The 13,183-nt window shown below is 43.1% G+C and overlaps 2 protein-coding genes across 9 annotated transcripts in view; both read right to left on the bottom strand.

Annotated features, from left to right (window-relative positions):
* LOC139970049 (uncharacterized) overlaps positions 1-13,183 on the bottom strand; it is a 245,528-nt gene that overhangs the window by 224,417 nt on the left and 7,928 nt on the right. The window lies entirely within an intron of this gene.
* LOC139969358 (52 kDa repressor of the inhibitor of the protein kinase-like) lies at positions 1,998-8,378 on the bottom strand. Its single transcript, XM_071974244.1, has 4 exons — positions 7,938-8,378; positions 6,889-7,515; positions 5,740-5,936; positions 1,998-5,438 (listed from the first exon to the last, which is right to left on the bottom strand). Exons 1-4 carry the CDS (start codon positions 8,084-8,086, stop codon positions 3,049-3,051), a joined length of 3,363 nt encoding a protein of 1,120 aa, XP_071830345.1. The 5' UTR covers positions 8,087-8,378; the 3' UTR covers positions 1,998-3,048.

The following is a 13,183-nucleotide window of genomic DNA, read 5'->3' as shown; positions in this document are numbered from 1 at the left end:
CAACATCTCCTTACTACACTCAAAAACGTCTTTGCGAGTACACTACGAGTAATAGCTACTCTCTTAAAACACCATCGAATATACAAATTACAATGTTTTTACAGACTTTTACGTGCAATCTGAGAAATTGCAGGCTTGAGACCCATATTTTAGGGCTAGGTATTTGCAGCATAAAACACTCGGGAAGTGCCGTTTCTGGCCATCTGGGGGTTTGAAAAACCCAAATTTTTCTTGTACGCTCCGCGCCAACTGATGGTGGCGCTCCGCTTAGATAGTCTCTACACATTAGCCACCCCCCACCCAATATTTTCCCGTTCCGCCGCGCCTGGAGGGGGCACCCTCCCCTTAGACCCCTCCCCCAGGACGGCGATCCGTATCCACCTAAGTGCCCCCCCATCAAATGCTGGTGCCCCCCCTGTGCCCCCCAGACTGAAAAGTCTGGTGACGCCACTGTGTAACACACTACTTGATACTATCTAAGCGGAGCGCCACCATCGGTTGGCGCGGAGCGTACGTGGATTTTTTTGTCAAACAGTACTCCTAGATCGTCGGAAAAGACACTTCCAGTTCAAGTTGCATTTACACATCGGTTATTTTGAGATCTCACGTCTTAGGCCTTTGACTTTCAATAATTTCAGTAATGCATTATGGGTCCATATGCAATGAACATAACTAGAGAACTGTTGGTTGGATGAAGTCATTAAAATGTCAAATGCTTAACTATTTTTTTCAATATTTGATTTTCCAGGGGGCAAGTGCCCCCCCCCTCCCCCTACTTATGAAGTATAATGTAGACTACTGTACAAATACAGAAATCAAACCTAAGCATAGGCCTAATTTCGGCTGAAACTGTGTCTCCATCTAAGCCTAATTTCCTGTGCTTTTTTACTTACCAGACACACCGAAGGCATCTTTATTCTTACCTTGCATTATTATATTTATATGAAAGCCCTGCCTATTTTTTCAAATGAACGCAGTTTCAAGTCTGTGGGGTGTTGGGTTATTGGTTTAGAATTTTTCATTATAATAATAAATAACACAACTAGCTCGATACATACATTAATACCCAATGAGCCCATGATCATGATGTCCGTATTCCGTATCACGTGAAAACATGTATATTATCTTGTTCAGTTTTGTATGAGTTTTCTTTCCCATGTAAAACGGGCCCTCTCTATCCAAAGAGGTACCCTTTTTCTGTGCATCAGTAGGCGGGGCCCCTTTTTGGTCGGGGCCCCCAGCTCAGCATGGTCCGAGCCCATAGCGGAGTTACGCTACTGTGCCCCACATTCTTTTCATTTCGAAAGACGCACAGTTTCAAGCTCATTACACACTGAAGGCTTCGATTCTCTATCTGCCTTCAGTTTAGGGAAGATCTTGGGATTTTCGTCCCTAGATATCGATAGATATTGCTAGATATCCATACAGTACAGTGTAAGGTAAGGGGTAGGGTGAGACGCACGCCCCTTCCGAAATCCTCGATCTGTCACTGGCTACCCTGTGTATATGATAGGTTTCAGCGCTGTAATTATGACCGTCCTCTACTCCCTCCCTTTTTCTTTCTTTCTTTCTTCTTTTTCTTTTCCCTTCCTTCCTCTCCCTCCTATTTCCCTCCCCCCTCTTTTTTACCTTTTTTCTTCTCTTTTTTTCTCTCCCCTTTTTTTACCCGGGGGGCGCGCGCCCCCAACGCCCCCCTGGATACGCGCCTGGTGTTTCTCACATTTTCACACCCGTGCCCCCCCCCCCAACGTCTCCCATCTCCATTTTCTACGCTCATTTCAAAGAAATTGAATGACTTGTATATTAGAGGCCTAAGTTAGCGCTGAGGAAGTATCGTACATGGAATGTGTAGCATTCGTTCATTTCGCTGTTCTGAGTCACTGTGTACCTGCAGTGATAGAGTACACTTAAGTCAATGCAAACAGATATGCAATCATCGTGTAATGTTTACTCATAACGGCGATCAAAATCGGAATATATATCACGCTACTCACGGTATGCAGTGGCGGATCCAGGATTTCGCCGAAGGGGGGGCCCAGATGGGAAATGCCTAATCGTCGTCCTGGGGGAGGGGTCTAAGGGGAGTGGGTGCCCCCTCCCCCTTTGGAAAATTTCACAAAATATGGAGGTCCTCGGTGCAATCTGGTGCTACTTTTCGTGAAAGTTTGGAGTAAAATTTATTTCCAATAAATCATGTATTCATGGTTTGCCGGGCATATATTTGCAATTTCGAGCAATGAGCTGGGTTTTACGTCTTTGGGGAGTAGATGGTGATGCAAACTACTTTTTACCAGGCTACTCCAGGCCATTTCATCTTGGATGCCCCCTTCCAGATGGAGACTATTGATGCAGTCAGAGTGCCCCTCTCACCTTCACTTTATCAGAATGATGGTGTACTCTTTTTGCAAATTTATTTTACAAAAAATTACACGTGGGATATCATTAAGGTGCAATAATTTCATGTTCTTAAAAGTAGCCTCGTGAGGTCACGCAATACTAGGGTAAGTTGCAATGAAAAACTACCATTCTTACATGGATCACTAGGCAATGGATGAGTATGTTCATGTCATGTGGGTATCTCGATCGAACAGATGACGGAATAAACCTCGAACTATCTCATGACTCCATTCGATGGTGGTCCACAGAACACATAATTAATATAGTTTATCCCCCATAAGGAACTTTCTGAGCAGCGATACATAAATTTCTAACAGCTATATCTAGAATCAATGATTCGAGCATAATAAATAACCATTTTGAATACTTTAAATAATGATAGCAACAATAACAGATAAACAGAATAGCTCAAATTTAGAAAGGGCAGTCTGTATCCAGAGGAAGTTGTCCAATCTCAGTCTACGGGCAGCAAAACCGTTAAAAAATGGAAGTCATGACATCATGGTACTGATAATAGTCAACTCTGAAATGTTGTCATCATCAAAATAACCCCTTGCCATAGGGACCAAAAGAGTGTGGACTGTCAATACTCATACAAAGAAAGGCACAGCTATATTATCTCAGAATGTTCCTGAATAATGGAGGAGATTGTCAGTCTGCAAGTGGGTTGCAAAGCATCATTCGTCTGGTATTCCTCCTTGCATACATGTCAATTATAATGTCGTAGTCAAGCTTTATTGACTTGTGTACGTATAACAACACCAGAGCATTCAGCCGTTCGTTCTCCATTGTTGACCTTAGTTTGTTTTTGATTAACTTCAATGCCGAGTGGCTTCTTTCTACAGATGCAGATGACACTGGTAACATTAGCAGGAGCCTCAAGATTTGAGTGATGTTGGGGTAGAATGATTTATTCATACGGTTCAGAGTTTCCTCTATATCCTTCGGCCTGTCTTCGATGGTACTACGCCATTCTCTCTTCCACAGGTTGATCTCATGGGTGAAGGTATTTGGAGAGGGCATGTCTGCAGCATAGAACTGGTGAATATCGGACATCTCCTCATCATTAAGATTGTGTATGTGTGCGGGTAGTAGGCTGAGAGATCTAGCTGCCACTTTACTGGCATGCGTGAATCTGGAGTTGAATTCTGAGATTAAGTGGTCTAGGTATGTTATGAAAATAGCTTTCCTCCAGTAATCTTCAGGAGAGTTGGCTTCGATATTGGAGCGCATGGTTTGCCGACCACATCTCCTAGGCATAGATAGTTCAACTTGAACATATTCCTTCCCCGCTAGAGTTTGTGCGTTTTGCCAGACCTCTCTGAATTTATCCTCGGATGTTGCTCTAACATCCTTAAACTCATCGAGCACAAGTTTGACTTTCTCGTGCGCTGTTATTATGTCCTGCGTCGGACCCTGTAGAAGTAGGCTCAGTGATTTTAGGTATCCTGAAAAATGAAGGTTTACTTTGAACGCTACGATTAACTTGGGACTTGTCAAATGGATGAGCAGTCCATTAGCCTCCGTCACTGATTTGGTGTCCCAGTTGCCATCCCCAGATGAAATTGATGCCAAACAATCAATCACAGCCTCGAACATGTCATCTAGGTCTTGGAGTGCAGTATGGCGTTCCACCCAGCGTGTCTCACACAACATCTTCACCTTGCGCTTGTTTATCAAGCCTGCTCCCTGATCAGGTACTGCTGATGATTCTCGACGTTCACGGTTTATTTTGTCAATTGAGGCCTCCAGACACGTTTGCTTCTTAGGGGAATATCTAAAAAACAAGCCGACCTGTTTGACCGCGTCAAGCATTACTTGCATCTCTGGCAAATTACACGACTTTGATACAGCAAGGTTCAAGTCGTGGCTCATGCAGTAGTAGTACACAGCTTTGGGGTGCAAGTTCGAAATTCTGGAGGCACATCCACGTCTCAAACCAGCCATGTTTCCGGCACCATCATAAGACTGCGAGCGGCATTCATTCATGCTCAGGCCGATTCCGTCAATCTTATCAAGAATCTGTTTAGCAAGGGCCAATCCTGTGATATTCTCACACTCGATAAATTCAACAATTCGCTCAACAGGCTTGTCATTGACTAGGTAACGTAAGACTAACCCAAGCTGTTCTTTATTACTGACATCTGTTACCTCATCTGCCTGAATACCGAACAAGGGGCCATGGTGTTGCGCGTTGATTTCTTTGATGATATGCTGCTGAATGAATTCCTTGATGCAGTTCAATAATTCATTTTGGGTGGTTTTTGAAGAATACGTAGCACTCCTCGCGCACGTTTCAAAATGTGCTTCTAGTGTTTTGTCTCCTGATTCGATACAAAGCCGAAGGAGGCCATTGAAATTTCCACTATATCCAAATGCATCCTCCCCGGCATGACCTCGCATAGCAATACCATGACGACCACAGTATTCCACGCACCGTAGAATAGATCTGAGAACATCTCTGTTCTTTGCAATTTGTTCCATTTTACGTGCATTCAGCATCAGGTCAACACGACTGGCCTCGTTTTGGGTTGTGCTAACGAAACTCTCCATCAGAGCTGCTGAGGTTTTGTGATATTCACACACCGAATGTTTCTTCAAATCAGATAGTGCATCCTTCCAGTTGGTATAAGGTTTGTTGATGAGGAACTGGGCACGGCCACTGGTACGATTTTCAACAGAAAACAGGACACATGCCAGACAGTAGAGACCACTTTCTTTCAACGAATAAGTGATGTATTCAAACTGTGTAAACCATTTGTGTTGGCACGACCGTTTCCTCACTCCGGATTTCTTTGCTTTATCTGGATACTCTTTACATGGGAATATATAGGATGCGGGAGGAATTCTGTCCTTAATTAGCTTGTACTTGCTATCGTCATTAACTCTCTTTCCCACACATTGGCTAATGTCGTACATGGACGAACGGACACCAACATCTGGGTCTTCTCGATCCTCATCAGCTGTATTACTGTCATGTTGGCTGGGTTCCATGTTGTCAGTAGGATCTGCCATTCCCTCTGCATCAGATTCTTCCAATGCTGAAGAAACCAAGAAAATACAAGATTACACAGTGACACAGTTATTCAGACTGGATTATAAACTTTGACCCCCGTGCCAGATACTGACATGTGTAGAGGACAATCCAATGGGTGTTGGGGGGGGGGGGGTTGTTCAGTGTAACTACTATGGAAAATATTTGCGTATGCGTGCGGTGACGTATTTGCATATTGTACTGCTCGTTTCGTTAGCTGGGTTGCAGCGGGCTATTAGGGTTAGGCCAAAACACGCTAGCTAGTAGGCCTCCAGAAGAGACATAATGCATGCAACTTTTAGTCTTACTTGGTCTACTTCGTTTCGGAGGTGATTGACTACCATCACTTTCATCGGAGGTTTGGTTTTCTCCCAAGACGCTATCTTCCTCCGAGGATAGCCCCTCCTCATTGCGGCTACCTGGTGTTGAATTAGCTGATACTGGTGAGTTGTGTTGTCTCATGGGATGGTCGTCAGCATCTCTCCTGTCAGGAGACTGTATCAAGCTGAAAACATGAGAATAAAATTATTAAAGTAAATGTTACTGTTATTACACATCATGTTTGGATGGGTTGAATGTGTGTGTGGGGGGGGGGGGGGTTAGAGGGGGTCATATTGGATTTTAGTCAGCATAAACTACATAAGTATAACTGTTTTTCTTGTTGATTCTATGATTTGTTAATCTCCTTCCCAACACGAAAGGGGCGGCAACACCGGACGCCGCGCCGCATGCATATTTTTTCCCAGAGACGAATTGCGAATAAGGGCAATTCCCATTAAGAATAAAATGAGGCAACACCCACTGTCCCAAAAACACTTTCTGGACCTTTTTTGTGATTCTGACGTCAGAATATAAAAGAACATGCTTCATTCCCCCTGAGCTGATGACTATTTTCGTCGCCCGAAACAAATTTGTGAATTCCTGAAGAACCCTTATCCGTCATGGGGAATAAAAATATGCGCGCCGGACCGCGCTGAACCCCGCTTCAAAATGAAGTTGAAAATATGCTAGCTTTCACGGTGCCGTGCAGCGCCGACAATTCCAACAGCCAATTACAGGCACTGATTTGCTGACTCTAAAACAAATGACATAAATCTTTGTGGAAACGGTGTTGGGAAGGAGTCCGGTAATATAGTGAAATAATCTGTAGCGTTGCCAAGTTTAGTGCAGTGCGGTGCAGCGCCATGCCCGTAGTCAAGGAGGGGGCAGGGGGAAGGTGAGGTGGGCAGGAAGGCGGCACCCCTTGAAAAAAATCTAGAAAACATAACAAAATATGCATTTCCCCCCTGGAAAAATCTTCGCCCCCTAGACATTTTTCACCCCCCCCCCTCCCCCGTGAACATGGTCTGGCTACGGGCCTGCGCAGCGCCTAAATGCTAGTATAAACTCAATTGCAAATATGCAGAACATATCAGGAAAGACATCTTTGCCTTTGTAGCCTCAAAAAAGGAGTTTACCTTCTGGAAATTCCAGTTGGGGTTATCTCGAAACATGCCGTAGTTTGGTTGAGAGACTTGGCTAGATCCTTGGTGTAGGAAACAGCTGCTTCCAAAGATTCAATTTTCATGATAACAGCTCTACCACTGGGACTACTCTCTCCAGATGAATTACGAGAGTGTGAATCGAAGCACAGAAATGTACCATCACCCTTGTAAAAGAAAGCGCTGGTGTATCCTGGTGAGCTGCCAATAGTCACAAATAAATATTGACTACGTTCCACAGCATTTGCAAGCGCCTCCGGAAAAGCATAAACCAGTGATTCGTTGTTGGATTCGGTGACCTCAAGTGTTCCTGAGTATGGCTGGTGCTTTGTTATATCCAGACGCTCATTGTCCACAGTGATGACATCGGGGATTTCCTCAACTAATAAATACTGGACATCCCTCTCCTCTGCTATTTGTCTATATAGTTGATCACCGCTGTAGAGTACGTGATCAACATCCTCTGTCGTGAAACTGACATCATCGATAACACCGAGACAGCGATCCACGAGAAATCGTAGAGACATGCCCACACATTGTTTTCCACCGTCCGCGAAATCACCTTGATGTGAAGAACCACTAGCAAGACAGCGTCGACCAGTCCTATAAGTAGGAATGAAGGGAAAAAACTGAGACACATCCACACAATGTGATTAGATACTCATCTACAACATTTTTTAGTACTTGGTTAGCTGCGAAAATAAAAAATTCTGAAAATTGTGGACAGAGCATCAGAGTTAATATAAAAAAGGGGCCAACAATTAGTATGATATTGTTGAAATTTTCCTGTTGGGAAAGGGCAGAACTGTAGCCAGAGTGTCCCTGGCAGGAGGCATAGCAAAGCCCCAGGAAAATTTGTCATCCTCCCCACCTAGAGACTTTCACCCTTCTATTGTTTCGCATCTCCTAACTGTCAAATTTTGTTACCGTCGGGCCTATACAGGAAGATTGAGTAGATAATGCTGAGGACCCCCAGCCTATTCCCCTCAAAGTATCATAATTGATTGAAATATAATTGTATATACCTCTTCCCCCTCTGGAATGCTTGGAAAATATCCTGCTGCCCACGTTGTTTTCCTCTCGTTCTCTTTCCCATGCTGCTTACTATATAGGACTCAATCTGAAATGGAGATATATAATACAGTTTCGAATCAGAATCAGGCAATGAAAGCATTGCATTAATGACAAGATTTGTGGTGTCGGCTGAGGTTTGTGGGGACTTCCTGCAGTGACCACTCAGCCTACCTAGGCCGAGAGAGCCCCAGGCTGGAGGTAGGAGCCGGGGGGGGGGCACTGGGGGCACGTGCCCCCACTTCCCCCAATACAGCAATGGCGCCCCATTGAAATGTAAAATATGCCCCTCCTATATGAATAGGCCGAATGTTTTTTTTTCGCTCCCAAACAAAATTAAAATATAAATAATAATGGAATGTTTTCAGTGGCAGCGGCGGACTTCAGAATTTTGAGGGGACAAGGGGGGGGGCAGAATTTCAGGAGGGGAGGGGAGTGGGGGAAAAATAACACTGAATAGGGCTCAAATTTTCACAAATTGCCCCTGGAAAGTGGGGACAGCTGGGGTGAGCAAGACCATTTGTTCTGGAGGAGTTGCCCCTCATGCCCCCCATAGCTCCGACACTGATTATTCTGTATTGATGGTACGACGAGTGGGAATTGTGTAATGGGAAAGTGCCCCTCTGATGTTGTGCTGCCCACACCCCCCACTTTTTGGAAGCCTCCTGCCCCCCCCCCCGACCCCAGGCTACGCCAACCTGTAATTTACATGCATCAAAATCCCTCCCTGTGTTAAATCCCAGGCTAGGCTGGTCCTTGCACGGTTGCACCATTCCCTCGTGTATGGTTGGCTGCCCGAACCTCCAACGGAGGTTATTGCCAAAAGGTAGGCCTACAGTGCCTATGCGACCAGACGGCCACAAATTTCCGACACCCATATTCCCAAAAAGCGAAATTTTCGCACTAAACTATTGTGCTAAATCGATATATTCTTGCTGTATTATATTTTTGCTAAGTTCGAGAGTGAGACAACAGGGGCGTAGCCACTGGGGGGGGGGGGGGCTGGCCCCCAAATGATCGCAAGCCCCCCTCCCCCCCCAAAAAAATCGCTTGCCTTAAGCATTAATAGCCTAGCATATGGAGCCTGGAACCTCCAGGCCCCCGAGATGATTGCCAGTCCCCCTCACCCCCCAAAAAATCCAGCCCCCCCTCCGGAAAAAATCTATCCTGGCTACGCCCCTGCCAGACAATCAGAATTGTGTTCCAAGTTCCCACAGTACAGAAGAGTGTGTAGTAATTTCATAACATTAGGCCACACACTGTAGCAATGGTACCTCAGTAATGGTATTGTTAGGGAAACATAGGCTATCATGTGTGGATAGCCTAGGCTTGGATTGAGTCTGTCGTGCGATCGTACCACACTCGTTTTCTCACATTTTTGAAACTAATAATTTCATCACACTGTGCGTGCTTCTATAACATGTAGCATGTATTGCTTTCGTCATATACTCACGTCTAGTTGCGAGTCGTTTCCCTCTCTGCTAGCTTCGTGCTTACTGGATCCGGACTGCCGCGAACGTACGTTAAAAGTGCATCGTGCTCAGTGCTTCCACACTCAAAATTTGTTTTTCCCGAAATGGAATCCAAAATTTCCCGAATCGGCTCGGTATTTCCTGAAATTTCCAAAGTGCCGTACGGCTCACCCTACCCAACACCTACATTTTTGTATAGAAATAATTTTCACACTTCGAGACTCCATATGATATTTTTTCTTTTAATTTTTTCATCACGCATGGGGCCCTTTCCCTCGAACGCGGTAAAAAAAAAGTTCAGGATTTTCAAAAAGGGGGGGCCCGGGCCCCCCGGGCCCCCCCCCTGGATCCGCCCCTGGTATGTTTTTAGCCTTCCGTCACTCGATATTTACATAACAAACAAACTGTTTACCATATCACTGATATAGTTATCTGTTGATACTTTTACCTGTGTGCATATTCTATATTAGCATCGTGCATACACAACAAACACGAAAACTCGATAATGAGGGGGCTCCCTAATTCTAACATGGTGCTCTCTCGAAGATAGCTGATTAATTACAGCACAGAGTTCTCTCATTGTCAGTTCCTGTTATACCAGGGAGCTCTCTCAGTGAAGTTCCCTAATTATAACAGGGAGCTCCCTATGTAACAGCTCCCTTGTGATAGCATGCGGCTCTTTCTAAAATAGATCAAGTTAAACCATAGAACTCAGTAACAGCTCCTTGTTTCTCTTCAGTCCGTGACAGATCTTTGCTAGGTATGAAGCTACACAGGCACTACATTATATGACATGGATGCCATGTACCACAGCGCCCTGCACGGGGCCATATATAGACAGCAGGATTTCAAAAGTGGAGGACAAATTCAAAATATCCCACGGATTGATTTACTTAGGTTCCTGAACCTTTGTAGCAGGACTATAGGCGAACCAAGGATTTCATAAAGGAGAGGGTGGTATCCTGTGATCATTCTAGCCGACTACCACGTAGGTGGGTCTGGGTTCCACCCCCTATCCCCACACCCCCAATAACAATGTAGACGTCAATTGGTACACTCTGGGGCATATTTAGAATATAAATTTTATCAATATATATAAGTAGCTCTAAATGCAAGGTTGTGCTGATAAATACTTTCAGTGAGGTTGAAAAGGGAGAGGGGTTTTATCTCCGTAGTATTGTTCTAATTCGTCAACGGCTGAACGACAACATAATTTCGCCCCCTCCCCAACTGACGGTGGGCGGTCGACCACCCCTGCCCCCTCCGCCCCTCCTTGGCATGCCATTGTTCGTAGGGTATACACCATACACAAGGAATATCATTTACTGTTGTAACTCCATTTCATAACCTCTTTAATTAGAATAATAATGAATGGCAATGCCGTACTTATATTGCTGATAATTGTTTACCAAATGTGTTCTTAGTTTTGCCTATACCAATAATATAATGTGGTCTGACCGAATGACGTCATATAGGCCTACTTTGAAAGTAATGGGTCAAAATGCTTAGTGGAAATTGAGAAAAAAACGTGGTAACCTTAAAATTTAATGACTTCTCACATCACTTTGCAATACATATCTTAAAAAGAACGGTTGTTAATTCTGAATGAAACATCACCTTCTCCTCCACTGGGTAGTCTATAGGTAGGGATTACACATGTTGGCAAAACTCACCAAAATCAAATCGAGTAAATAAACTTTATGTTCCAGTTTATTATCATTTTCTAAGAAGAGGAAGCCTGGGTGCTTTGTGGATTTATATCCGTTATGGAAACCTTAGGGCGTTAGGGATTTGAAGTTCCCTTTTCCCCCTTGCAATTTCAAAGTTACATTTAGGTGTTATGGACCTTCGATATTATTGAGTGTTTTGGTGGTCTACTACATATCTGTCATGGTTGAATCTCTATTTGTTCTTGCCTAATAAAAATGTTTATATGACTCTGCAGATCAAGGTATTTAAGTTTCTTGTTTTTTTTAATTATTCGTCTTAAACTTTGTTCCTAATATAAAAGATCGATTCATTTTTCAAAACTTATTTATACATCATAATAAAAATAGTATAATTTATCTTAGATGTAATAGTCATGCTATATCTCATTCTGCATACATTTCAACTTGAATTTATCTTATAAAAGGGAAGAGATTTGTTAACCAGTGGTCCTCCCCAACCTCAACTACCACTCTGCATATAGATAAAACCTCTGTAGTGATTACAATGATATACTAAACCTTCTTTCAGCTATTTCTAACAATCCAGTGTTTACCCATCCTCCACTTTATAGGAAAAGACAACATTAACCTAATATGTCAAAATTGTCCACAACAATGACACTAATAATGTTGAAATCAGACAAGCACTTTGAGGATCAGTAATTAGTAGAATAAAACATTACATAATTATAATTAAGAGCGGAGAAACGATTGGGGAGTATGCCAAAATGAGTAATATCCCAAGATTTGGTCTGCTGCAAATGCAGCCTGTACGTGTAATATATGCATTTTGTTTGTACCTACAGTGTTAAAGTACACCTGAGTCAATAAAACATTATATGTTATCTACAGTACGTGGGGGAGAGGGGAAGGGGAGGGGGGTAATTAAATTATTTACATATTTCACTTGTAACGGAGATAAACTCTGAATATTGATGTAAAACTCAAACTTCACATTGTGTTACTTTAATCATGAACTTAAACTTACTTATATCACACAATTCACAGTATGTATTTAGCCTTCCAGAAACCATCTACTCGATATTTACATAACAAACAAACAGTTAACCATATCACTGATCAGCTGATATTGTTATCTATTAATACTTTGATCTTGTATGCTATATTCGCTTCTTCTGTACTTCTACGCAACAAAGACGAAACAATCATAATGAAGAGGGCAGCTGCCTAATTAAACTATAAGGATCTCTCTATGCGACAGCTCCTCCTTTTAACCAGGCAGCTTTCTTTGTGACCGCTACCTAACCAGAAAGCGCTCGTTTGTGACAGCATCCTACTTTTGCGCAGAGAGCTCGCGTTGTGACAGTTTCCTAAGTATAAGGAGCTCTGTTGTGACAGCTCCTTAATTATAGTAGGGAGCTCTTTCAAAGCAAAAAAATAGCCTTAAATTAAAAGTAATGGATTGGTTGACGTAATATTACTGTGGAACGCCGTTATATTGTGATATAATGTTTTCTCTGAATAATCTATGGTATATCTATATAAAATGCTGTTCTATCAATAAGCGTAGGCGGCTGGGGTGGGGGGGGGTGGGGGTTCAGCCCCCAACCAAATATTGTTGTGAAAATTCGTGTAATATGCTGAGAATTTTTCGGGCACCCACCTACTGAAAGAAAAATAATTTGCAATGCGTTTTTCAATGGCTAAACTTATATTATTTTTATCATTATTATTGTAAACGACTTCCCCCAAAATTATAACCAATATGGAAGGATAATAACACGGCAACTGATTGTATGTAATTGGCATGCGTTGTACATGCCTATATGATCTGCACATGAACATGTTTAACGCGCGAAGTGCTCGAACAATTTTGGTTATGTTCTTCGGGCAAATCGTTACAGGCTTACAGCCTCCCCCCCCCCCCACCCCACCCAATCAAATTGGGCTCCTACGCCTATGGTTATATCTGATATATCGTACAAGCGTTTGTATAATGTAACAGTTATTTGATTATAATTACTAATAAACTTTGTATAGCATGTGTTTGCATCGGGA

The sequence above is a fragment of the Apostichopus japonicus genome, chromosome 7, assembly GCF_037975245.1.
Source record: "Apostichopus japonicus isolate 1M-3 chromosome 7, ASM3797524v1, whole genome shotgun sequence".
Lineage (NCBI taxonomy): Eukaryota > Metazoa > Echinodermata > Holothuroidea > Aspidochirotida > Stichopodidae > Apostichopus > Apostichopus japonicus.
Note: the sequence above shows the minus strand (reverse complement) of the source record. Positions and strands in the feature narration are given on the sequence as shown.